The sequence below is a fragment of the Triplophysa dalaica genome, chromosome 9, assembly GCF_015846415.1.
Source record: "Triplophysa dalaica isolate WHDGS20190420 chromosome 9, ASM1584641v1, whole genome shotgun sequence".
NCBI lineage: Eukaryota > Metazoa > Chordata > Actinopteri > Cypriniformes > Nemacheilidae > Triplophysa > Triplophysa dalaica.
In genome coordinates, this window is record NC_079550.1 from 1441205 (window position 1) to 1469196 (window position 27992).

The 27992-nt window shown below is 39.6% G+C and overlaps 2 protein-coding genes across 7 annotated transcripts; one reads left to right on the forward strand and one right to left on the reverse strand.

Annotated features, from left to right (window-relative positions):
• Positions 1–6606, reverse strand: nudt8 (nudix (nucleoside diphosphate linked moiety X)-type motif 8). 6 transcript variants are annotated; one of them, XM_056757524.1, is made up of 6 exons: positions 6557–6606; positions 4988–5113; positions 3378–3669; positions 3140–3272; positions 1006–1083; positions 1–332 (listed from the first exon to the last, which is right to left on the reverse strand). In XM_056757524.1, the coding sequence occupies exons 2-6, from the start codon at positions 5055–5057 to the stop codon at positions 117–119; spliced, it is 789 nt and encodes a 262-aa protein (XP_056613502.1). In that variant the 5' UTR covers positions 5058–5113; positions 6557–6606; the 3' UTR covers positions 1–116. The 6 variants fall into 6 exon arrangements, with proteins under 6 accessions (XP_056613502.1, XP_056613503.1, XP_056613505.1 ...); XM_056757525.1 differs by having other exon boundaries at positions 3378–3549; positions 6557–6604; XM_056757527.1 differs by lacking the exon at positions 6557–6606 and adding an exon at positions 3905–4121 and having other exon boundaries at positions 3378–3549; positions 4988–5098.
• On the forward strand, positions 5746–27991 carry ftr86 (finTRIM family, member 86). Its single transcript, XM_056757521.1, has 10 exons — positions 5746–5883; positions 15206–15715; positions 16408–16494; positions 16590–16823; positions 17944–18103; positions 18726–18809; positions 18929–19027; positions 26548–26613; positions 26919–27121; positions 27249–27991. Exons 2-10 carry the CDS (start codon positions 15221–15223, stop codon positions 27582–27584), a joined length of 1764 nt encoding a protein of 587 aa, XP_056613499.1. The 5' UTR covers positions 5746–5883; positions 15206–15220; the 3' UTR covers positions 27585–27991.
• Position 27992: the final 1 nt, after the last annotated feature.

Genomic DNA, 27992 nt, shown 5'->3' on the forward strand with positions numbered 1-27992 from the left:
AAAATTTCATCAGGTTTTATTATGATAGCAGTAGAGGTAAAAGTTGCAAAGTTAAAACAGAATATCAAAAAACTGATTTGAAAAAGAAAATACTCTAGGTTGTACTTTAGAAAGTGCTACCGGACCAAACTGTGGTCCAACTCTTGCCTTGGAGACACGATGAGTTTAAGCGTGTGATCCACAACCACCGCCGTAAGACCCCACACTCGATACTTGGGACTGTGAAACACGGGGAGCGTGTAGCCATAACGGTCGCCGGTGCGGAAATGAGTGTAGCCTCGGTTTTGTGGTTGACATAAATGCTCAAGTGTAAGGGTAAAAATCTCCTCCACCTATAAAAACAACAACAAAAAAGGAAAGCATTACTAAACCCTGTAACCCATCTGTGCAGCTACCAAAAACACATTTGGACTTCATTTTGGTGTTCACAAACAAATCGCGTGTGGAAATGGACAACACAGAGTCCTGGGAGTTTAATAATTGACTTGACATTTTGAAGACTGATGCTACCATAATAGGTGAAAAATAGCATGTTTTTTAATAACCGAGTGTGAAAACCTATTAATATAAATAAACATATTAAAACCTGTTTAAAGAGTAAGTAGCATATGATTTTTACGGTCCTAGTTTGGTTTATGGAGTGTCCATCGACAAGTTTCTTTACATAGAAGGTGTAAAAGGATTATGTCATAATAATAGGTAATTATTCTTATGCGGATATTAGATTAGTTTAGAGGTTAGGTAAACTCTGTTAACATTGCTTTATTAGAATGATTTTGCTTGTTCCAGAAACACCATGCACTTGGTTCTGTGTTTAACATTCTCTATGTGTTTCTATATGAATAAAACTGAATTGAATTCAATTGAAAAAGGTAATGTTTAATTTGATGTTGAGGAAACAATGCCATGACAAATGGATGTCGTATTCAATGTATAGATGGTCCAGATAAATATTCCAGTACACAGTGTATTACAATGTTCTGTGTATTAATGGACTGCATTTACCTCACTTGGATTGGGTTTAAATGACAGTGCTTCCAGTGCTCCAAGATTGGCTAGTACAGGCGCAATCATCATTCCAGACTGCAAATGGACAAAAAAGTGATATTATAATTATAAATATATGCATTTAACTGGAGAAGTACAACAAATTTCCTTTATAATAAAATAAGGTATTTTAAAACATAAACATTCTTGTTCGGTTCTTAACATGTACATCATTTTTTTTAAGAAACTGTGGAGTGAATATCATGTAACAAATATGTGTTTAAACTAACATATGATTGCAATTCAGTTAGGGTTGCACAATTATGGATCATACAATAATCATGGTTACGTTGCCTAGAATTTTAATCACGATTAATAAAAAAGGTTATTTTGCAAGTTCGAAACTTTGGTTTTTAATTTCACTTCAGCATGTTTATGAGGCCTATACTTTACAGCCAATGAATATGTTATAATCTGCTGGCATCGAACTTCTTAAACACCATCACCACAAAAATGAACATTTTGTGACCTTCTGAATGAAACCTTGGTGCTCCATTTTAAAATTCTTGTTCTTTTTTTGTAAATCATTGGTCACCCTTCATGGTGGTCTGTTTGTTTGCAAAAATGTCCTAACATATTGGAAATGCAGTGAAAAAATGTAGTGTTTTGTACTTCCTGTAAATTGGCAGTTTAAAATGTACAAGCTTCGCAATGATTTACCGACCTTATCGGGAGTTTTTCATTTTAAAACATTAATATCACAAACAATCATGCTCAATTAATTGTGGGAAGCAATGATCATTATCGCGATTAAAATACGATTAATTGTGCAGCCCTAAGTTCAGTGTTATCTTCCATCAACACTGGCAATACAGTTGTCTACTGAGGAAACTTGGTTTATGCCGAATTCTATCAATGATATTATTATTATCAAAAGACATATTCAAAGAGTACAGATTATGTTCATGCTATCAAAATAAAAAAATCTGTGCCTTTCAACAAAGCCTGGTTTATCCCAAGATTTCTGATTTATAATTATATTTGATTCTTGCCAAAGTTACCTTTAGTCAAAAAAACACTGAAAGAAATCTTTTCAATTACACTTGACAATAATGTTCAGTTTTAAGTCCATTGTGATACATTTGTAAATTATCAAAAGGCTAGGTGATGTGTAAACATTCCACAAATGGCCACAAAGGCATTTCTGCAGGCGTACGGCGTGTTTTTTTAATTGTTTCCAATGGAAATACGAGTTTTCTTTTTGCTATGCGCTTTTCCCATGATTAGCGCCAGCGTTCGACCGTGAGCTCAGAGTTGAAAAATGCTCAACTTGCGGGCGTTTACAGCCACATAAAAGTACCTCAGTGGACACAGCCCCTAAGTGACTTGTGTGCAGTACATAATAATTTGTTACGGGTAAGAAAGATCTACACGATTAAGTTTAGATAAGGGGACACAAAAAGTTTTTGCATCATTATTACTGAATATACTCAACAGCTACCAACTGATGAACATATTCAGAATTACTATATGATCAGGTCGTCAATATATACATTAAAAAATAATATTTTAATAATAAATAAAAAACATACAGAGTCCTAGTTCACTCTGAGTCCATTTTTAACCTAAAGATGCTGAACCTAAAGGCATAGGGACAAGAATCCAATATGATTAGCCAGATTATACTTTTTGACTCTACTCATTGAATATCCATTCACCATTCAAGAATTTGTGTGGAGCTCATACAATTTACGTGTTTTACATTTTTTTATGTTGTCAAAATGTGTTATTTTAGGGTCGTACTATCTTGTTGTCTCAGCCTTTAGATTTTTTTGGACAGAGGCTTCATTCGCTGACTGTGGAAGTGTTGGATTGTTTCAATGAACCATTTCAACTTTTCCAGAAGTAAATGTACAATTTCTCTGTGAGCTTGTTTTATTTTACTGTGTGTATTGGCACTCCAGGGTGTTATTTAAGACATGCACTGACTAATAACCGATTTCCTAAGATCCCATGTAAAGGTGCTCATTTATTTGCTGTCTACTCTATTGTCCTTGTGAGTAATTCAGTGCCTGCTTCAATATGTGTTAGTTTCATAGGTGCAATAGGTCCACATAAAATTAATTGCAGAAAAAATTGTCCTCAATCTGACCGTGTCACGCAGTGGTTTAAGAACGCCCCACACTTGATCTTCCGTAATGTGGATTCCCAGCTCCTCACAAGCTTCTCGAAGGGCTGTATCAACAACAGTTCTGTCCAAGGCATCGTTCTTGCCCCCTGCAAAACTGAATACAATCGTAGTTCATGAATTTCAAGGAAGGGCAACTCACAACATACACAGTCTACTCTACCGTGAGAGATGAGCTTGAATGCTGGACATGTGGGCGTACCTCACATCTCCCTTGTGTCTTCCTTTTAACTTTGCAGATCTGAGAGTGAAGAGCAAGGCGGGCTGCCCGCTCACAACACACAAACACACCAGCACTGCCGCCCAGCTCTTTTCTCCACGTTCGTACAGAGCAGCATTGGGTCGCATGGAGCGCTTGCATCGCGCCTCATTTCCTGCGGACAAACACATGTCTGACGCGTTCCACCGGTGTGCATCTGTGTGGAGCCCACTGCTTTGGACTGCAGTCACTGATCTGGCTTCTCTTTCAAAATGTCCCACTGACAGCACCGCATCTGTGTTAGATATGCTTAGGATGTCTCCTTTGCTTTGTTTTTTATGTTTTGTTACGACATTTAAAGGCAACATGCATTTGCTCCAGGCTAGAACAGAAAGAGGTGCTAACAGGGATGTACACAAAAGCAAAAAAGTCTTTGCTTTGTTCGCTCTGCTAAGAAACCTATAAACAATATCACCTAACAGAAACTGAGTGGGAAGATATATCAGAATTGTATTCGATGGATGAACAACCTTGAAAGTATCCGAAATAGCCGAGAGTCTCCTGGAAAGTGTAGAGAAGTTTTGAATAGAGGTGGGTGAGGTTTGAAAGCTGGTATATCTGCGAATATCATAAAGTTGCAATGAAGTGACTGTCCGTTCACGTGCAGAGTCTCTCAGCGTAAGCAGCAACAACCTGTGGATCCGGAGCAGATTTACTGAGTTCTTCATTTGAAAAGCTCTAAACATCCTGTGGAAAAAGTATCAGAGTCAGTTAAACAACATGAACCATTCCTTATCCCAAATATGTGATAGTGTCTGATTAAACAGTTGTAGTTCACCTTCAAAAAGAAAATTCTGTCATCATTTACACACCCTCTTGTCATTTCAATCCAATATGAATTTCTTTTTTTCTGCAGAACTAAAATAAAGAGATTTAGAAAAATGTTGGTAACAGAACTTATGTTGTAACCAATGCAAGTGAATGGGGGGCTGTCAACAACATTCTTCAAAAAAACGTCTTTTGTGTTCTGCGGAAGAAAGACATTTATAAAGGTTTGAAATGACAAGCGGGCATTTTGAAGGTGAACTACTCCTTTACAGTCAATTCTAAATCTGGTATAGTTAACAAATTGGTAAGTTATATTTTTATGACAGATTATGATGATAACCACATTAAAGCAAACCCGCACTCTAGCTCGATTAAATGTGAGAGACTACAGTAATTTACAGTGCATATAGTGTTCTCTTGGATAAAACCCGAGGTCTTTGCGTTGATAGCGCAGTGCACTACCTAGTGAGCTACAGGAACACAAGGAAGGAGTACAGCTGACTGTTACACGTTTACTATTGTTTTGTAGTCTTGACAATGCAAAATGACATCTTGCCTTTTCTACATTTATTAATTGAAACCCGTAAAAATACGACTGACTGTACACATTCATTTATACAAAACTGACAAGTGAATAATGATTTCAACATATAACTGTCAAAAAAACTTTTTACGTGGACTGTTTGTTTTATATCCCACTGACATATGAACAAACATCTAAACTCGCAGCTACTATGAATCTGCGTGCAATAAATCGCAACAACAGACAAACACAGTTTCCTCACCTTCACAGGACAACACAAACCAGCCGAGAGCCGAGGAAAAAATAGCAAGGGATGACGCGAGAGACTTCATCTGCCTCTTCTTCTGTGTGTTTCTGTGACTGATGAACCGGCGTCTGCTGCCACCTGCTGGACAAACACATACACACACGTCTCTGTGAAGACATTTATTAACATATTAACATTTAAAACTCAAACTGATTTTCACAAATTGTACAAGTACACACATAGGATACAAACAGATCTTATTATGGCCTATATAGGTACCCCCTAAACCCAAACTTTTTCAAACTGTTAGAATTCATTACTGTAATTTGATACATAGGCCTATAGCCTACAGTTCTGTGCAAAAGTCTTATTTAGTCTTAGTTAATATTTTAAACCCAGAAAATGGTTTTAAGCCAGTTATTAAAATCGTTTGCTGTAGTTTGTCAGTATATCAGTTTACATTTACAATCAATACTTTTGCACAGCATCCTACTGTATATTTAGTAGAAATATAATTTGTGTAGAAACTTGTAAACGTATAAATTGGCCAACTTTTATTTTGTAGGCCTAAGTGTATGCTACTTTTGTGTATTCAGAACAGAAGTATAACGTTTCTGAGAAGTATACACAAAAATGTTATTTTTAGTTTACAAAATAGCACAGACAAGTGTACAGACACTTCTATCTTTGCGTGGTTGTAAAAGTTCGATGCAGCATTCCGATTCATCATGTTCAATCGATTCATTCGCTGAATAGAACCGCTTCACTTAGAAGAACTGATTCGTTGAAAGAATCGATTCATTAGGCCAATTCGTTTAATTAATCATATATGTCATGTTCCACTACTTTCGTAAACGAGTGTTAGCAAAGCTACTACAAGTTTTTCACTTTGTCACGACGGAATTTACTGAGTAAGTACACATGACTCGATCATCTATATAAAAACTGACCACCACTGATACCGTATAAACAAACAGAAAACATTTTTGTTTGATCACAGACTTAAATGAATTGGTATGGTATTTTTGGTGCTAAACAACTGAGCGCCTGTGAGAGTGGAATTTGTAGAGGTTAGCCACACGAGTACTTTTGAAGTCAATATTTGAAATCGCAAACACAACACAACACTCACACCTTCTTGAATCCTTCAGTGCAAGTGCACAAATCCAATTTTATAAATCACAAACTAAGAAACTCGTGTGCTCACAGTTTTTGCTACAATTGCTGCAGTAGGCCTAACGCGCAAGCGAAAAGGTCCGCGTGGATCATCCCGAACGTTTTTTCTTTCTTTCAAAAAACATATTTAAAACAACTGCGTTCGTAAAATATGGTTTTGCCAATAGTAATAAAAAACATGATTTTACTATGTTTTCCAAAACAATCTATTTTCGTAATGGTCAGTCATTCTGACTAGGCTATAGCAATTCACATTTCAATTCTTATTTCACAAAAGGTACTTGGACCTGCTCTGTTAAAGGCCCCAGCGTTCGCATTTTTTAACCTTTAGTAAATGTGTAATTGTTAGATTTAATTTAATGAATACAAAGCCTCTAAACAAATGAATTGTGAAGTTGTTAAACTCACTGAATACATTCCTGACTAGATAGTTGGAGGAAGGGTTTCCCTCTGGCTATGTGGGGAGATTCTTTCTATGCTAAACATTCTTTGTCTTATCTGCTAAACCTTATATGGTCATTCTGTGACCCCTGGACATTCGAAACCACCCAGATGAGTTTTGGTACCTATATAAAGGCTTGTAGATTCTAAAATAAATGAGTTCAAAAGCTGGATGCCTTTGTGTCTAGTTCTTGTGCTCCCAAATCTGCAGAAGAACTCTCTCACAAAATCCAACCTATTTCTGATTTGATTTTAAGTGTAATCCAAAACACAGAAAGAAACTTAGTGTTCGAAAGGAACCAGAAGTTTAACAGTAATGTTGCTGTTAGAACATAAATAATACCTCCACAATGATAAAGCTCAAAGTTCAGTGCAAAGCGAGATTTTGTCTTTAACAGAATTCGCTTTCAAGGACAACAGAGAACGGCTGGAATCATACTACAGTCCTGGTACATGATGTCACTATTCCGAGTGCTTTTAATAACCTCAGCCCAAAGGAATACGCCAAAAATAGGCGAGGCCTTCGTTAGAGAAGTTGAAGAGCTGCTGGAGTAGTATTCGCTTATCAGAGATTGTACACATTTAACTGAGCTTTGCGCTAAACTACAGTCCTACAGCTAGGGTGACCAGCTGCTTATAAGCCCAAGGGGAAACAAGGGGAATGTTTCTGAGGGACAATGTGGGACACTGCCTGGCGCGGCGGTGCCCCCACCCCCCGGACAGACTCGCTGATAGTGGTTTACCCATTTCTAGTACATACCACCTTACATGGTTTAATAATATTACCTATTCTAACCAACCAGGTGTAATTGCTGATGTATGCTAATGAATAGGCCAACCAATGTGTATTTTTTTAAAATAAAGATTCATAATATTTTGAATATTCAATGAATTGACAAATGCACTTCCACTTACGATTTACTTTAGATATTTAATTTGATTTATTTTTCATTACAATTTATTCACTTTAAATAAATTATAATATAAAATTATAGGATTAACAGCAATTGTAGTTGCTCAACACCACAGGAACAGTTAAAAAAAAGTCTTAACTCACAACTCCAGAGGTTCACGGAACGAGAAGGGGCTAGCTTTGTTCCACAATCTCCTGCTCGATATGATGTAGCGTGTTGGACAGTGTGATACACACTCGTCACCTCTGCAGCAGTCACTTTGTCAGCTAGAAAGTCGTTTTTAGGTCGGAGAAAAGCATCCATAGATTTGGATTTCTCATTCTGTTGGACATGTTTCTTGTCAGTCTCCGTGAGTCTGTGTCGTTTGACATCGTATTCCCCTCCATGTCCGATCGAGAAGGACGTTTTGGAAAGGTCACAAATAGCCCTCTCGGTATCCCCCTCAACACCTTTCAGCCACAAATATTCATTTTCCCAGTCTTTCTTGTACCCACACCTTCTCTTTTTAATTAATGGCTCAGACTCAGTCTCTTTCTCCATTTTTCAAATTGGAGCGCGCACCTAAAAGTTCCTTCCCAGTGTGTGCATGTGCGCGCGCTGTCATGACAACAACGGAACAACCTAGTCAGCAGTTGGGTGGGTGTGGCAACAGTAGCGTGCTGAACTGTCAAGTAATTTTCGTTTGGCTGCCTGGGGCTCGAGGATATAGAGCGACCAACTTCTTTTTGAGCAAGCATTGATTATGCGTGACACGGTCTCAATTTGCGGGACGCATGAATTGGGCTTCAAACGCTGTGCGCGCACGCGCTACGGGTGGTCAAAATTCCTACAGCTGGTAATAAGAATTCAGTTGCACGCATTCTAGGATAACCAACGGTCAAATAACAGCTTCTATAATTTCAACATCGACCGTGTAAGCTGTTCTGTGTAATACACTGATATTGTGTGTGTGTGTGTGTGTGTGCTCACACCTCTTAAACACTTCTATGAAACATCCTTTGAAGTCCTTCTTGCAAATGTCTCCTGGTTAATCTGCTTGTTTTATTATCCAACTCTGGTTCAATATAAAAAGCAAAACTAACACATCTGTTAATAGTGTTAATTAATATAACCGGTCTGACACCATTCTGTCCGGTGTCATTTCCCAGCGGAAGCTCGCTGATATGGTATGGGTGGGACATCTTCACACACACACACACTCTAAGCGGGGAACCAATTACGACAGCCCAGGTTAGCTTTACCAATCTGGACTGCGTTTGCCGAAACCTTCTTAGTTAACTATACCTTCTGCAAGTCATACTTTTGTAAGGTTGGTTTGGACCGCTCTTACCTTATCGTCTTTGATGGTTCATTCCACTATGCAATAAGCTTTTCTACATCACAGTTTAATTTCACATATAATTTCACATTGTTAGTATAAGCCATGCGTAGAAGGCCACGCATGGCTAATGCTAACAATCTGCGTGCTCTTTCAGCATCCACAACTATTACATTTCCCATTGGTTTATGGAACTGCCAATCTGCTGTAAACAAGGGAGATTTCATCAAAGCTATTGCCAAACATTCTAGTCTTTCTCTTTTAACACTTACTGAAACCTGGATCAAACCAGAGGAGAATGCCACACGGCTGCCTTCTCCAATAATTACACTTTCTCCCACAGCCCACGCATATCAGGGAGGGGAGGAGGAACTGGTCTACTTATTCCTAACGACTGGAAATTCAAACAGCTGGCACACTCATGCAACAACACAGCCATTGAGTCTCATGCTGTCACTGTCATCCACCCTGTTAAAACACATGTTGTAGTTATCTATCGTCCCCCAGGGCACCTTGGACTTTTCTTGGAGGAATTGGATGTGCTTCTGTCATCCTTCCCTGAGGATGGTACTCCTCTGGTTGTACTTGGAGACTTCAACATCCACCTGGAAAAACCACAGGCTGCCGACATCAACAACCCGACTGCTGTGTTTGACCTTAAGCGAGTCCCCACTTCAGCAACCCATAAATCTGGAAATCAACTTGATCTTATCTACACATGCTATTGCTTCACCCATCACTCCCAGGTCACCCCGCTGCACACGTCGGATCATTTCCTCATCACTCTTGATCTCGACTTAACTTGTCCAGACACTACACATGCTTCCCCACTGGTCACATTCCGATGCAAGCTACGATCACTCTCTCCCTCCCACTTATCCCCTGCAGTCTCTGCCACTCTCCCCCCCTTAAACAGCTCTCTCTCTTTGATGCTAACACCCACATTTTTTGCTCCACACTAACCTCCTGCTTAGACATCTTATGCCCTCTTACATCTAGGCCATCTCGTGCATCTCCTTCTGCCCCCTGGTTATATGATGTTCTCTGTGAGCATTGCGCCTCTCTCAGGTCTGCTGAGAGTAAGTGGCGCAAATCAAAAGAACCTACTGACCTCTCCCTCTATCAGTCTATTCTCTCTTCCTTCTCTGCAGATGTCTCCTCTGCGAAAACCCAGTACTATGCTAAAATCAAGAACTCTCCTGACCCTCGTACTCACTTTAAAACCTTTTCTGCTCTTCTTTGCCCGCCTACCCCCTCACCTCCATCAAACTTAGCAGCTAACGATTTTGCGTCGTTCTTTGTAAAGAAAATGACCACCATCCGCAATCAATTCTCTGTGCCACCGCCTCTTGACCACGGCTAATCCCTAGACACATGATTACTCCCCTCGTTCTCTCTCCTATCTGAAGTGGATGTTTCCAAGGTCATTTCTTCTAACCACCCGTCTACCTGCCCCCTAGATCCCATCCCCACTCATCTCCTCCAGGCCATCTTTGCATCGGTTGTTCCCTCTCTGACTAGCATTATCAACTCGTCTCTCACCACTGGTACATGTCCTACACTCTTCAAAGAGTGAAGAAACCCACTACTAAAGAAACCTACTCTTTATCCTGCACTGTTAGAAAACTACAGACCGGTATCACTACCTTCGTTGCTAAAACTCTAGAACGTGTTGTATGTAACCAGCTCTCATCCTTTCTCACCCAGAACAAGCTCCTGGACAGCAACCAGTCTGGTTTCAAGAGTGGTCATTACACTGAGACTGCGCTGCTCTCTGTCATTGAAGCCCTGAGACTGGAATGATTCCTCTAACTCATCCTACTGGATCTATCTGCCACCTTTGACACCGTTAACCATCACATCCTCTTGTCCACCCTCAAGGCTATGGGGGTCTCCGGAATGGTGCTACAATGGTTCAGGTCTTACCTCTCAGGTAGGTCATTTAAAGTATCTTGGAGAGGTGAGGTGTCTTGAGTCCCATCATCTCGACACAGGTGTGCCTCAGGGCTCAGTGCTTGTTCTGTTGCTATTCTCTGTATACATAACATCCCTAGGCTCTGTCATATGGAAACATAGCTTTTCCTATCACTGCTAGGTGGATAATACACAACTCTACCTTATAAAGTCTATACATGCATATTTACCCCGTTTGAAGACTGTCCCAGATAAACCAAAGCACGCTGTACCACATTCTCAATCATATTTGTTAATGTGGGACAACAACAAAATGTTTAAATTAAAAAAAGCTTAAACATTTTTTTAACACTTTAATACAAGTTTTGTTGCTAGAATATGTCACAAACATAATTTGACAACAATTAGGAACATTGCGTTATTTTTGACATTAATGTACTTAACATTAATTCAGTCAGAATCCTGTCATCGTCGTCTGTCATGCAATTCCCAGGGGAGCTTCTTGATTGACAAGTGGCCCGCCCCTTTCTGTGAAATCCCTACATGAAGTCATGTTGACTTATATTTGATAGAACAGGAAAAAAACACGCAGGAGCTTAACAGTCCCACATTACTCAATGTCCAAGAATACCCAGATTCACCTATATTGAAAGCAGTGTTCTTAACATATTTATACATTTTTTGAAACACCTGGTCCTGTATTCTTAAAGCTTCTAAGAATCCTCTAAGAAAGCTCTTAATTTAGCTTAAAAACTTATACGTAGGAGTCTTAGCCTAAAAGTGGTTCAGGATCAATCTAAGAGAAACTCTAAGCATGGAAAAGACAAAAAGTTTATATAAGTTAGGTGGGTATCTGCCCATAACCAAAGCTTGTGCATCACCCGAAGGAGCTCTAAGCATCTTAACCAGTAAAAGAGCTCTTAAGGTCCAAAATTTTAGGAGTAGTCAGGAAGATTTTTAAGAGACAAAAGAGTTTCTTTAGCAGCAAAGAAAATGGACGAAACACAAAAAGTTTGAAGAAATGTGATGCAATGGATGACAATTTCCATATTAATTTTAAGATTTATCAGATTTTTTTTATTGTTTTTTGTGTGTAACTTTGGTTTATCTTGGTTTTGTTTTATAGCTGCTTTGATGCAATGCAAATTTAAACGCTCTATAACATTAAATTACATTGAATTGAATGACAGCAAAGACAACACATTAGATCATGCAGGGTTCATGTTTGTGACTGATCCTATTTTAGACACGCTAACATCTCCAAGACAGCACTACCATAGTGCCAGAAATGGAAAAAAAAAACATCATTAACATATTTAGCAACAGGAGAAATGCAGAAACTGTAACAATCTTCTATGGGGATTACACAAACATTTCCTGGATTTACAGAAACCTATTGTGTCACTGTTAATTTTCTATCAAATACAATAACATTCACAGCATGGTAAATAAAAAATAGATAATATATTTGTGTGTGTGTGTGTGAGTATGGTAAAACAGAAATAAATTACATGTGGAATTTTAACCTAATGATCCTATACTTAAAAATGAATTTTCCTTCTTGGCCAACCAAACAATCATTGGGAACGACACTAGATTTTTGGCCTGTTCGAAGGGAGTCAGAGACACGGTTAATGCTCTCGCTCCGTTGACTAAAGCGCTATATAAGAATAGATGGAAACTCTTCTCGGTATGACAAATGGTGTGACAAAAATCAAATAAGTTCCCAGATGCCTCATTAACTACTTCTGGAATTTCTGCAAAGCTTATTGACGATGGGTTGATCATATTCCACTATAACGGTGTATGTGGCCACGTTATCGGTGTACAGAGGTCTCATAGACGGTGGATCTATTGGTTATTTATAAATAGGTGGGTGCTTTTTTAAAAGGAGCACGTCGACTAAATCTGCCTTAATATTGTTCTCGAAAATCTCTGTCTTTTTCCATTTGAACCACTAAAATCAGCTGAGATTAAGTGGGTTTCTTTTAAAAAAGCCTTTTTGCTGGCCATTTAGTCAGCAAAACGTGTTGGTAAATTACACGCACTCTCTATGACTCCGCAGTGTCTACATTTGGGTCCGGAGGATTTGAAAGTGACAATGTGGCCAAATCCTGCATTTTTGCCCAATGTATTGTCTTTGATTGATTACAACAACACACCAGTAATGTTGCCAGCGTTTCACTCAGCAGACCTCGGAATACGACAGGAGCTTTGTCCTGTAAGATCCCTGCATCTTTACGTGAATAGGACGGGACCTGGAGAACTACTGATCAGTTATTTGTCTGTGTGGTGAGGAAGGTGGGACGAGAGCCATGAGGCGGGCCCGGTGGCGTGAGTGATAGTTTGAATCAGCTGTGCGCACACCTGCCCCGCATATCTCACGGAGGAAATCGGGAGCATAAGAGGATGAGCGACGGGGCCCCTTTAAACCCCTTGTTTTAGTTATTTTGTTGTAGACATGCTTTTACTACACTAACCATTTGTTTTTTACTGTAGTAAAACCATGGTTAATTGTCATAAGGGATTGTCAACGTAGCTGACCAGGGTACTTATTTAAACTAAACCAATGTACTCTATTACGTGTGATATTAGTGATAAAATCACTTTTGCTACATGTATAACAAAGAAATGTGGTGCAAAATGAGAGAGTGTGCAAACTTGTGTCAGGCACTCGCAGATGCAGATTCAAGCAGTGGTAGTTAAGTTCTTGTGTTTGTGGTAGTTGTCCAAGAAGTAAACCTTTAATTTGTGAGAAAATAATTTACAAGCATTCAAATCTCATTGCATAAATTTGCCAATGTGCAAACATATCTGTGAACGCACATCTTTGGTGCAGGTGTGTGAACATGTTTTGCACCATATTTATTGCAGCAATTGTAGCAAAAACTGTGAGTGCAAGAGATTCGTAGTTTGTAGAATTGGATTTCTGCACTTGCACTCAAGGATTCAAGAAGGTGTAAGTGTTGTGTTGGGTTTGCGGGAGAGTAAAAAAATCTACAAGTATGCAACTTCAAATGTACTGATACACACATGTGACTAAACTCTACAACTACAAATTCCACTCTCACAGGCGCTCCGTTGTTTTGCACCCAAAATTACCTCATAGAATTGACCCTAAAAAGATATTTTATAATGTGAACTTTGTAATTGTGATTATTGTTTTCCGTCTTAATGAGGGAAATCTGAAGAACTGTTAAATGTTCTCTAGTTATATTAATGCATAATAAACTAAAAGGTAAGAACACAATCCTTCATATATAAGGTGTAAAAATCCTTCTGATAAATCAAAAGATAGAATCTCAGAAGATAGAAAGATAGAATCTCAGCCATTTCCAAATGATCTCATTTCTTAAACTATCTGTGTGCAGGGTATACTACTGACGCTTTATCTGTCATTATTCATAGACTTATTATATATACAATATTAACTTCTTCCTCCCAATATAACTTTGTGTTCTAAACCCTATTCCTGAAAAAGGTCTGGCCGGGTCGGCCTACGTATTTAGGATGTAGAATTCCTTAATAAATTTAGGTTCCCTGTGAAACCCAAAGATTATGCTATTATCATTGGTGCATTATCAAGTAAAGTTGTATCATTGTTACGTACTACTTTATATTGACAAATGCAGTGATATGTTAGAAATGTCTTGGAGTTAAATGTTATTCCATATTCAACAATATATTGGAAATATCAAGTGGAAAATTTTAATATAATATAATAATTTTTTCATAAATAATAAAGTTAGAGAGCTATCCATTAACATATCACACAGAATTAATCCTGTTAAGGCATTATTTGAATGTTTCAAATTAGATATGGAGAATTCTTCCTACTTTTGTTGAGTTATAAAATAATTTGTGGGACATCTTTTTTATGATTATATTAAAAAAAATGGATTGGCATCTCTAATGTTTGTTCTAGATTAATTTACAACTTTAATTCAAATTGAACTTAATGATGCCATTTTTATTTTGGTTCAAGAAAGCATTGATTCTAAAATAATAATAATTCTTTTCTGGCACAACTTTGTATTTTACTTTAAAAAATGGACTAAAGCTAAGCCAAGTTGTGAACAATTTTTAAGAGAAATTAAACCATATGGACAAAGTTTAAGCAATATAAAAAAACAAACAACATACAGGCCCCCGTGACCCGAGGTAGTTCGGATAAGCGGTAGAAAATGGAATGGAACATACAGGCCAGCGTGTTAGATGTGCAGTCACGCATAAGAAGATTCCAGTCTTTCACCAGTCAGACTGGTATGTCAGCCTTCCTTGAATACTTTTCTACCTGTATCATTTTGTCCATGGAAAGCTTTTGGTTTTTAAGGTGTGAATCTTCAACCATCCAAAGAACCCGCAGTACCAGTTTAGTTTAACCACACCCATTAAAGGTTTAAAAGGTAGTGTGACTGATACTATAAAGTCATCCTGTGCACCAAATACTCAGAATCGTTCTTTTTCCAGAAGTCTTCGGAAATCATGGCTTCATCTGCCTGGGCTCCAGAGACATTTGCTTGTCCCATATGCTTGGAAACATTGAAAGATCCTGCAACACTTCCCTGCGGACACAGCTACTGTCTCTTGTGTGTCCAGAGGCATTGGGATCAGACAGCATCTGCAGGCTTTTACGAGTGTCCTCAGTGCCGACAGCGGTTCGACCCAAGACCTGTTCTGGCCAGAAGCAACGTTCTTATGGAGGCTATGGAGAAACTGAGACTGGGTGGGCATGAGAGTCCAGACACTTCTTTGAGTCAGTCGATCACTTCGTTGTCTCAGCTGCCCTCCTCTGACGCATCTCAGGCTGCGCTGTATCCCACTCTACCCTCCAGCTCACCCCGCTTGTGTCCACTGCATCAGCAGCTGTTGGAACTGTACTGCTGTGACGAGAAAAAAGATATTTGTGATGAGTGTAGCCTTCATGAACACAAAGGTCATCAGGTGGTCCGAGCAGGTGAAGACAGAGAAAGGGTTCAGGTACGTTGGTGCTTTTATAAAAACCCGCCATTGTTATGTCTTAGACATCTTTCGCTCCTTAGAATAATTCCTTAATTGTTATACGTCATGTGGACTATAGATTGAAATGCCCTTGTGGTTGCTAAGATATACAGTAGGGAGGACAAAGCGTAAATAACATTCGATCAGCTGAACATAATACTGTTCATGTCACTTATCTGAATGTGCTGTGTTTTCTTTTACCCTCCCCCATTTTCAATCGCAGTGCACCATTGTAAGGTGTAATTTTGTATGAGGTTCAATATTAGGAAAAGATCATTTAACCTTAACAAGTCCAACAATAAGCCTCTGTAATACATCTCCAAAAAGGGGAGAACGGAGTCGGGAACCGGCAGACACTAAACACAAAGTTTTAATATAAATAATAACAGACGGCGGCCCCTCACGGACGACCGCCGGCGAAATAACATAAATAACAAAACATAAATACAAATATAACACAAGTTCGGGCCCGGTCCTCTCTCTTCGACGGTCCGGTCGCTCGTTCCTTTTGTATGCTCCATATCTCCTACGTGATTCAAGCCCAGTGTGCGCACAGCTGGCGCTAATTCACAATTACTCACCGGACTCGAACCACGGTCTCGCCCCGCCTACTCTACTACAACCTCATTCATCTATTGATAATGTTTGATTTTGTCTTTGTGTTTCTACAGCAAGAGTTGAATGCTAAGATACAGAAGAGCATTGCAGACAGAGAGAGGATCATTCAGAGCCTTCTTCAAGTTTCCCAGACACACAAGGTAAGATCAGTATTACAGTATTCACTTCAGTAAATGGGAAGGATATCCACATAGCTTGAGAATGTGTGTTTACTGACTTATGACGTCACGTGTAGAGCACCATTCAGAAGTTGATGATGGACAGTCAGACGTTCTTCACCGATGTCTTGAAAAGCATTGAGCTCAGCTGCGCTCAGGTGCTTGAACTCCTTCAGGCCCATGAGAATTCTTCTTCTTGCCGCATAGATGCCCAAAGCTACAGACTACAGCAAGAGATCACCCAACTGCAAATCAAACAAGAAGAGCTGCGGAGGCTGGAAGCCATTCACGATCCTGCTAGCTTCTTCAATGCAAGTGCCTTAATTTTTTACTCCAGACACACTTTGATGTAGGGCTGTACAAAGATTAGTCATGGCCAGAGCCGCTGAAAAACAGAGTTATGACATCCCTTGGAAGAATGGAATGCAGAAGTAACTCGTGTCATGGAGTGTAGTTCCAATTGTTCCAAACACTGCATTAATGCCCATTAATTTGTCTGCCGAACGCATTTGCTGTTCAGTTGGTGAAAAAACGGCATATACTTAAACAATTTGGCGGACATATTCATAGATTTTACATTCGTATTAGTAACCGGACAAAATGCTGAAATTAATGTAGTCAACGTAGTAATCAGTGTACACAATGTACTAAATGTTTAGCAAATTTTATGCAAGAATAGTTGCTGTTGTATGTTCCGCTAAAATGCATTCAAATTGTTTGACCGCTCGGATTTGTTTGGAACTATTGAGTGCTCCATGAACCATGTGACCACATGGCGGCGAGATCGAGTGTCTAAACTCTGTATTTCAACGGCTATGGTCATGACTAATCGTACGCAAAATAAAATTATTTGTTTACAAAGGCTAATATATGTGTGTACTGTAAATGCTAATCTTCATACATGCACACATGTGTTTGTATATATTTAAAGAGATCATGAAAATTTAATTTTAAGCAGTGTGTAATGTTGCAGTGTTTGAAATTAAGCAGTCTAGTAAACCAATCACAGCAGACTAGACCATCTAACCAATCACATCAGAATAGGGTAGCGGAATGGAGGGGATTAGACAGATTAATCACGGAATCAATCATTTGAGAGTCAGTCAAGAAGTAAAGTTAGAATAACTGCCTATTATTATGAAATAGTGTTTTTTTACAGTTTCTATGTACATTAACTTGTTGTTGGACACTCCATAAACCAAAGTAGGACCTTAAAAATCCCTAGTTATGTAGTCTTTAAGAAATATTTACATGTGTATGTACATTTTTATATTTATGAATTATTAATATTGTATATAAATTATTTTCTTTAAATGATTCAAATGAAGATATCTTATTTGTGTTTGATGGGAGGAGGCAACAGGTCGCATGGTAGTAATTGTATCAAATCAATTGTATCAATGTAATGATCGATACGTGTACATTCTTCAGTCAATCGCGGCCATGGATTCTTCAGCGCAGACCGACAGCAGCACGATGAAGATCTGGACTCCAGAGCCGGTGATATCTGGGGTCAGATCAGCTCTAGAGGTTTACAGACAGAGACTTGATGATCTCACCAAAACTAGCCTTGCCAGTATCTTTCGAGTTGGTGAGTTCTGTTATGGCGTGTGTTTTTTCACTTGCAGCAAAACCATGAACATTATTCAAACTCTTTCTTCACATTCTTTTTTTCCAATGTTAAAGTAGTAGTTCACCCAAATATGGAAAGTCTCATTTACTCCCATTTCTGTCTGAACACCAATTAACTACTTTGTGTTCCCTGGGAATCAGACCCATTGCCTTTCTGCTGCTAACCAATGCTCTACCATTACATTTTACATTTATATTTAGTCATTTAGCAGACGCTTTTATCCAAAGCGACTTACAAGTTGGGTTAACAATGGAAGCAATTGGGTCAAACATTAGGACAACAAAAAGCATAAGAGCAATAAAAACATGTCTCACAAGCCTACTACAGTGTACATAGCCAAGTTTAGTTTATCTAAGCATGCTTTTTTTTAAATATTGTAGAAAAGATATAGAAATCAGAAATGATCACTCAGGTGTAGACAGTAGAGATGTGTTTTCAGCCAATTCTTAAAGATGGCGACAGAATCTGCTGATACCAATTAAGCTACTGACACACACTGATTTACGTAGCCATTTCACATGACAAAAAGATGTGGTAGTGATAAATAACGTTGTCTGTTGACAATCCTGTATCATCTTAGTGAATGATGTGGCTGCTCTGGCGCAAACAGCAACTGATGGAGATGTCATTACCAGCAACTCACAACAGTCTTTACAAAACACAGGCAAGCTCTGCTTCTCCTCCTCAGCCTTGCTGCAGTGTTACTGTACTATAAACTCAACAGCCCAGATCCTTAATATGCTTTCCTTTTTAATTTTTTATCTGATTCCCTTTCCGATATAGAAATAAAGTCTGACTCTACAAGACCGAAAGTCAGACTTTCTTCTACTCAGCATTCAAAAGTACAACACAAGAAGCAGAACTGTTCCTCTGCAAACGAAGGTAAATGATTTTGGGTTGGGTTAGAGCAGTGGTTCTCAAACTGGAGGCCCCAAGATTAGATAGATTAGATTCAACTTTATTGTCATTACACATGTACAAGTACAGGGCAACAAAATTTAGTTTTGTCAAGTCAAGCCAACTTTATTTATATAGCACTTTTTAAAATTTTCATTGTTGCAAAGCAGCTTTACATGAAACATATTGACTATAGGCAGAACATTTAAAGTTATAAAAGTAAGAACAGAAAAGGTGGAAACTTCGAAAACAGACACACACACACACACACACACACACACAACGATTCTAACACCCCACAAACACAAAATGCACACACACAAACGCACACACACAGACACACGGGCATGCACAGACACGCAATTAAACACACAAGCACACACACACACAGTCGTTAAAGCTGAGAATCACACATTTAAGATAAAGGAGAGAGAAATAGGTCAACAATTAAGCATACTATAAATTCCTATATGCAATATTATTTTGAAGTAAAACTTACTTATAATTCTAAAGATGTGTAACCAGAAGTGCAATAGCAGCCAGTGCAGGATATGCAGTGGTTGCATAAGTGCAGGAAAAAACTGTATTGTAGAAGTAGTTTACAGATGGGTACAGTATCTACAAAGAACATAATATACAGGTGGCTATTACTATAAACAAGAAATTAATAGATGGTTATATTATAGGGGTGGGCGATATAGCCAAAATCTTCTTTGCGATAGAAGCAATTTTATATCACAATAACGATACACATCGATATGCTAGTTTATTTCAGAAAAATAAAATTAACATACTCTTTACTGTGAGTTAGTATGATTAATGTTCTTTACTTACTTGAGGTAGTTATTAATATAAAGTGTGTGAAGTCTGTTCCACTGCTCAACTGATTCACAAGGACGGGACAAGCGTAATTTTGGTTTAAGCTTATCCATTCTTTAATTAAACCTACATTTAAGCTCATTATATCCATTCTTTTATTCAAGAACTTTATTAAACCTCAATATATGATTAAAACGTTTTTTTTGTTGATATCCGAACCTTATTTCATAAATTAAAATTCTCTAGCAGCAGTAATATAATAATTTGCGAGAACGCAAATCCAAACATGTACATTGATAAAAGCTCATCATACCTGTATTATGACTCGCACTGCAAAATTCTCGATGCAGAACATCCGCAATATATAACATCCATTAGCACTTTTAGTGCACAAACATAACAAATCAGAAAATATGAATGTATTCCCCATTGTTAACGTCGGACTTCTTGTAAAGGAATCATCTGTCATCGTTGTTTAAACAAATATGCATGCAGCTCATTGCATTGTTCATCTGGTAAAACTTTGATCTTTCTCCAGTAAAATGAGCTCACATACATGATTCCTATCTGACAAGCATGCGGAAGTTTTATTTCACAGCCGTGTTGCTAATTTGTCACTTTTTTCTGCCTATGTCTCATTTTCTATAACCAAACCAGTTCCACACCACCTCATCATTTGTTTTGTTACAGGTTACTCGCCTGTTGTTACAGGTTCATCCATTGTCGAAGTGAATATGCAGTATGTGTAGTTACGTGCAACGTCATGTGATCTCTACAGCGATAGAGATGATTGTCCAAAATCTCTATCGGTTGAGAAATTTCTACCGGTTGCTAGTGTCTACCATTAGGATATACAATGATAAGTTATAGCAGTTATAATAGTAGTGCAATGGATATAGTGTAGTGCAAGTACATTATGGACTTATTAACAGTGCAGTGAAAGAAGTTATTGCATGTTTAGTTAAAGTACCGGAGTGCAAAGATGCATTTGTAAACAGTGGTAATGTAAAGAGCAGTCGGCAGTGCAAATGAGCAGCGCAAATTAGTGTTGTCACAATACCAAACTTCGGTACCAGTCGGTACTAAATGTGACGATACTTGCATTTCACGCGTGTAAAATGATCATTTCACATGCTTCCGGGTTTGGTTGCGCAAGCGCTCGGTAAGACATATCAGATGAGCTTGGAAACACAATGGCCAATCAAAGGTCTTTCATAATCTGTTTAAAAGCGGTCAAAATGATAGTGGGAAATGCAAGGATAGTCACATTTAGTACCGACTGCTACCGAAGTTTGGTATCTCGACAAAACTAGAGCAAATGAGCATACTGGTAGTGCAAATAAACATATATGTTATGTGTAGACAGTCCAGTAGAGCACTGAACAGTCCAGTAGTGCAAATAACAAAATTTAGCCAGGTGTGCAGTGAGGGTGGATAGGAGAGTGAAGCGGTATATGAGGGCAGTAGGATCAGCGAGGGGCAAAGCTCAATAAGGAGACAGCTCTGGGGGAAAATCCTGTTCTTCAGTCTACTGGTCCTGGTCCGTAGGCACCCGAAACGCCTGCCGGAGGACAAGAGAGAAAACAGTCTGTGGGTGGGATGAGAGGAGTCCTTAAGAATGCTGCGAGCTCTACGCAGACAGCATTTCATCTGGATATCCTCAATGGCTGGAAGTGGAATCCCTGTGCCTTGCGCTCTGCATCACAGCAGCTCCCATACCATACTGTGACACAGTTGGTCAGGATGCTCTCTATTGCGAAGTCGGAGGTGAAGAGGGAGTAGTGGAAGGGGCTTAGCACACAGTCCTGTGGTACACCAGTGTTGAGTGTGATAGTGGCGAAGCAGACAGAGCCCTATCGAAAATGCTGGGGGCTGTTGGTCAGAAAGTTAATAATCCAGTTGCATAAGGAGTTGTAAATGGCCAGGTCTCCAAATTAAGCTATTACATTGGAAGGGATGACAGTATTGAATGCTGAGCTGAAGTCAACAAACAGTATTCGTGCATAAGTGTTCTTATTGTCCAAGTGTGTGAGGACAGAGTGCTCACAGAGTTCCATGGAAACTGCATCCTATGTGCTCCTATTGCTGCGGTAGGCAAACTGGTATGAGTCCAATGTGGATGGCAGAGAGTCCTTCAGGTGTTCTAGGACCAGCCGCTCAAAGCACTTCATGATAATGGGTTTGAGTGCTACAGGGCATTAGACGTACAGGCACTTTTTGCTGGAGTGTTTTGGCACTGGCACAATATAGGTGGATTTAAAGCATGTTGGCACAGTTGCTTGGACAATAGAAAGATTGAAAATGTCTATAAAAACCAAAGCAAGCTGCTCTGAGTACGTGTACAGGGATGTTGTCTGTTCCAGCATCGTTGTGCGAACAGATCCGGCTTAGTGCGTTGTAGATATCTATGGGGGAGAGTGTGTATGGTGGGTGGTCAGCTGAGGATTTGAGCCTTGTGGCAGTTTCTCTATTGTCTCTCTCAAAGTGAGCATAAGAGTCATTAAGCTCGTTCAGGAAGAGGACATCAGCTGTGGGGTGGGGTTGCTGGGTTTGTAGTCACTGATGGCCTGGATGCCCTGATACATGCGTCAAGTGTTGGAGTTGGAAAAGTGCTCCTCTATCTTTAGCTTTTAGCAGTGCTTGGCGTCTGTGATGCCTCTCTTTAGGTTATCTCTGGATGTGCTGTAGGCTTGTGCATCACCTGATCTGAAGGCATTATTTTGTGCGTTCAACATGAGTTGCACCTCCTTGCTCATCCATGGCTTCTGATTTGGGAATGGATGATCTCCAAGCTTTGTTATTGTAAATGCACAATCTTTGACCTCTGATCTTACCGGAGCGATCTGCCGTTCTATCCGCCCGGAGCATATGGCGTCCCGATAGCTCAATAGCATTGTCAGATATGAAGCTCTGTAGCCATGTTTCCGTGAAGATCATAACATCACAGTTCAAAAGTCTCTTGCTGCGAATGATGCTGAGTCAAATTTAATAAGGTTTGTTCATCAGTGACCGAAATGCTGGGTAAAGAGAGTCGGTTTAGTGTTAGCTTTAGCTTAGCTCTTACTCCTCCGTACTTCCCCCGCCTTCGTTTATTAGATTAGATTAGATTCAACTTTATTGTCATTACACATATACAAGTACAGCGTAACGAAATGTACTTTAGGTCTTACCAGAAGTGCAATTAGCAAGTGCAGGACATACAGTGTTAATAAATACAAAATACAATATTATGAAAATACCATACATGGGCATGTTCTATGAAAAAAAAACTTTACAGAAGTAATGTTCTATGAAAATATGACAGTCGGTATGTACTATGAACAATATATACAGAAGGCTATATACTGTGAACATTAATGTACAGGTGGTTATGAACAGATAACAATTAGACTATACAATAGTGCAAGTGACTTAAGTGTGCATTAATTATAGACATTAGCTATTAAAGTTGCAGTTCAATAGATGAGTCAATGCGGTTATTAAAGGTACGGTGCAGTATATGAGTTAATGCGGTTATTAAGGTTACAGTGCAGTAGATGAGTTAATGCAGTTAATGGAGTTACAGTGCAGTAGAGGAGTTAGTGCAGTTATTGAAGTTACAGTGCACTAGATGAGTTAATGCAGTTAATGCAGTTATTGAAGTTATAGTGCCAGTAGATGAGTAGATGCAGTTAACAGAGTAATAGTGCAGTAGATAAGCTAGTGCAGTTATTGAAGTTACAGTGCAGTAGATGAGTTAATGCAGTTATGAAAGTAGTCCATTAGTGCAAATGAGCATTCAGTATAATATTCCTGGTGGGCAAGTGAGCAGTATAGAGTGCAAATGATGCTATGTGTGTGTAAAGAGTCCGGTAGAGCAGATACATGAAGCACTGGTGTGTACAGTTCAGTCATGCATGCCAGCCCTGTAGTGCAATGTAAACAATGTAAAGCAGCGTTAAAGTTATGAGGGGTAGTGGAATCAGTAGGGGGCAGAGTTCAATAATGAAACAGCTCTGGGGAAAAAAGCTATTTCCTAGTCTGCTGGTTCTTGACCGGAGGCAACTGAAGCACCTACCGTAAGGCAATAGTGTAAACATTCTATGAGCGGGGTGAGAGGAGTCCTTGAGAATGCTGCGAGCTTGACGCAGACAGCGTTTCTTCTGGATGTCCTCAATGGAAGAGAGTGTACTCCCTGTGATGCGCTAGGCTGTTTTCACCACCCGCTATAGTGCCTTGCGCTCAGCAAAGGAACAGTTCCCGTACCAGACTGTGACACAGTTGGTTAGGATGCTCTCTATCGTGCAGCGATAGAAGTTCACCAGGATAGTTGAAGACAGTTGGTTCTTCTTCAGTCTCCTCAGAAAGAAGAGACGCTGGTGAGCCTTCTTGACCAGGCATGAGGTGTTGGTGGTCCAGGACAGGTCCTCCGAAATATGGGTCCCAAGGAACTTAAAACTGGAAACACGTTCAACAGCCGTCCCGTTAATGTGGATGGGGTCGTGTGTGCCTCCTTTCGCCTTCCTGAAGTCCACGATGATCTCCTTTGTCTTGGAGGTGTTAAGGAGTAGGTTGTTGTTTGAGCACCATGTGGCCAGGTGCCGGACCTCCACCCTGTAAGCAGTCTCATCGTTGTTGCTGATGAGACCAATCACTGTTGTATCGTCTGCAAACTTGATGGAGTTAGATCCGTTCACAGGCCTGCAGTCGAGTGTGAAAAGGGAGTAGAGAAAGGGGCTCAGTACGCAGCCCTGTGGTACACCAGTGTTGAGGGTGATGGTGGTGGAGCAGATGTGGCCTTACCTAACAAGCTGAGGCCTGTTCGTCAAGAAATCCATAATCCAATTGCAGGTTGAGTTGTTAATGCCTAGGTTTCCAAGTTTTATGATTAGCTTGGAAGGGATGACGGTATTGAATGCAGAGCTGAAGTCTACAAACAGCATGCGTGCATAAGTGTTCTTATTGTCCAGGTGTGTTAGCAGGGAGTGCAGCGCCATGGACACTGCATCATCTGTGCTCCTATTGCTACGGTAGGCAAATTGGTATGGGTCCAGTGTGGATGGTAGAGAGTCTTTTAGGTGTGCCAGGACCAGGCTTAGTGCAGTGTAAACATCTGTGGAGTTTAGTGTGATGTTTGGGTGGTCAGTAGAGGGTGTGAGCTTGGTGGCGGGTTCCTTATTGTCTCTCTCAAAGCATGCATAAAAGTCATTAAGCTCGCTCAGGAAGGCGGCATCTGTGGCTGAGGGGGTGGAGTGGTTGATTTTGTAATCAATAATGGCAAGGATGCCCTGCCACATGCGTCGAGGGTCAGAATTGGAAAAATGCTCCTCTAGCTTCAACTTGTAGCAGTGCTTGGCCTTTTTGATGCCCCTCTTCAGATTTGCCATTGAAGTACTATAGGCCTGTGCATCACATGATCTGAAGGCAGTGTTGCGTGCTTTCAACAGGAGACGCACTTCCTTATTCATCCATGGCTTCTGATTTGGGTATATGGTGATCTCCTTCTGAGTTGTGACTATCAATGGTATTGATGTAGTCCAATACAGAGGAGGATCTCGATGCCGCCTCGAAGCACTTCCATTAGTGAGTGGCCTCGGGTGTTCTGGCGATCTCAGGAAGGAGTCATCTTGTCGATAAAACTGCCAGGAATTCGGAAACCAATATCCAGAAGGTCATGTAGGGTGTACGATGTTAAGGCACAGCTGTTCTGCACGAACAAATCCGAGATGAGAAAGAAAAACACAGCAAAATTGCAGAATCTGGAGAGACGCTGAGCCTTGCTGTGGTGTCCAGGGGGCCACAAATTTTGTGTCATTTATGAAATACAGAAATTTATCATATCATTTATGCAATCACACATCAGAAAATTAAGACCACCAACCAAAAAAATTCCAGCATTGTATAACTTAGAATTTTAATTAAACTAAAAAGATATTAAGTTTAAGATAAGAAGACTTTATTTGAGGGGCCACAAAGTGATGCATTGTTTACAAGTGGGGCATTACAACGAAAAGTTAGAGAACCGCTGGGTTAGAGAATCCTAATTCCATATATAAGAAATCAAGAAAATGCAGATTTCCAAGCTGATCAATCAACTTTGCCAGTGCGATTTCAGCAGTGCCTAACAGATCGGTAAAGTGTTAATGTGCTGCACACACTAGGTTTTGGAGTTGTACTGTGTTGTAAATAAATCTTTACTACTGATAAATAACCGTGTTTTCTTTCGAAAGACACAACTGATTAATAACCGTGTCCTCTTTTGGAATACCCAACAAAGTATTGTTTCTTTTGCAATAAAACACACAGCGTCTCCATTTTTTAACGGTGACAACAACAACACTACAGCAAGAACAGTTACGCCTTCTTTCTTTGCAAATACATTTGGGTGGTGCTTCTCACACAGATTTGTGGGGGCGTTTTTAAATTAGGCGTTTCAGGAAGGTGTGAGCCTAAACTTTTAAAGAGAACATTTGGTTTAAGACTTAGTTTTTGCACTTTATGTGTCTGATATATGCATGAACATCTTGTAACACACCAAAGCTACAGGGAAAACAACCAATTGCTTCATATGACCTCTTTAAAAGTCTAAAGAAGCGATCAGATGGTGTTTGGTTTAGATTCTGCATATGGCAACTCTTGAAACTTTGTCATATCTCTGTTATTGTTATTTTTATCATAGTTTAAACATGTTTTCTGCATCTTTACAGTGGAAGGATCAGCTGTCTGTTGTGTGTTGAATCCAGCACCCAAAACCAGAGAGGAAATGCTTAAATGTAAGCTTAGGAAACTTGGGCCCGGTTTCAAAGACATGGCTTACCTTAAACAAGGACTATGCCTTAGTTGAATTAAGATATTTATGTCGCTTTTATGAAAATGCCTTTAGCAGAATACATTACTGGTAAATTTTTACATATTTCTGGATAGGATATATTCAGTTACGACAGGTCACACATTCCTTTTAGTCCGAGACTAGACTTAAGCCTTGTCTGTGAAACCGGGCATTAATGCTTAATGAATGTGAATTTATATATATTTACATATCTTTATATCAATCTTCATTTTTCATTCTTTTTTTTAGTCCGCATTGAGCCTAAACTTGATCCCAACAGTGCTTACCGTCAAATCCGTCTGTCTGATGCAAGTCGCAAGGCGACTCTCTGTGCCGAGAACCAGAATTACCCAGAGAAGCCGGAGCGCTTCATGTTCTGGAGGCAGGTGATGTGTGTTGAGCCGTTGGCTGGAAGCCCCTACTACTGGGAAGTGGAGTGGACCGGGCAGAGGGTACGGTAACTGCACAATCTTAAAATACACAGTAGGATTCGTAAACGAATATTTAGGTGGTAACACTGACCCCTGTGACAGATGAATTCTCTTTTGAGCGTCACACCAATCCATTGGCCTTTTTCAGGTGACTGTTGGTGTCGCGTACAGAGACATGGCGCGTTCTGCAGCTAATGACAGTGCTCGATTGGGACACAATACGCAGTCATGGAGCCTGTACTGGTCCGGTAAAGCTTTCTTTATGTGGCATGCCGGTAAAGAAACTGCACTGACAGGACCCAAAGCCAGACGCATCGGGGTTTACGTGGACCAGCAGGAAGGTTTACTGGCGTTCTACAGAGTCTCCCATAATCAGGCTCAGGAAATATGTTGTGTTCACACACATTTCGAGGGACCTCTTTTCCCCAGTTTCCGCTTCTGGTCTGGAGTTGGCTCTACCATCACCATCTGTGAGCTTGAATAGTGATATCAAAGTGAAGATTATCTCTGGAGAACTTCAGCAGACTGAGGAAATGATGGAGAAAATATGTCAGTGTAAGCACGTGCACAGCTACAGTTAATAATGTCAAAGATAAAGGTCTTTCTGTTTCTGTCTCTACCAATACCAACAATAGCTACTCTTTGACAGTAATGTATAATAAATACTACCTTGAAGCACATTCTGTGAATTATTTGTAAACCTTGACCTAGTGTAATTATGCTGCCACTATTTCTCATTTGTCTGCTACTGAAAATTAGCTATGTATTTTGACTAAAAGGATTTATTTTGTACACATGAGAAAATTGAAAGCTGAAAGATTGAATTCTCTCAAGGAAAGTGTGAAACAATATGCATTATGTAAAGACAAAAATAAATATTATAAAAAAGTAC

Excerpts from the sequence above, each read along its gene's own strand:
- ftr86 (XM_056757521.1), top strand. The coding sequence starts at position 15,221 with ATGGCTTCATCTGCCTGGGCTCCAGAGACATTTGCTTGTCCCATATGC. Across the intron at positions 18,810-18,928 it reads ACAGTCTTTACAAAACACAG|AAATAAAGTCTGACTCTACA; the intron begins GCAAGCTCTGCT and ends TTTCCGATATAG. Across the intron at positions 26,614-26,918 it reads CAGAGAGGAAATGCTTAAAT|TCCGCATTGAGCCTAAACTT; the intron begins GTAAGCTTAGGA and ends TCTTTTTTTTAG.
- nudt8 (XM_056757522.1), bottom strand. The coding sequence starts at position 4,120 with ATGTTTAGAGCTTTTCAAATGAAGAACTCAGTAAATCTGCTCCGGATC. Across the intron at positions 3,273-3,377 it reads AGACACAAGGGAGATGTGAG|TTTTGCAGGGGGCAAGAACG; the intron begins GTACGCCCACAT and ends GATTGTATTCAG. Across the intron at positions 333-1,005 it reads TTAAACCCAATCCAAGTGAG|GTGGAGGAGATTTTTACCCT; the intron begins GTAAATGCAGTC and ends TTGTTTTTATAG.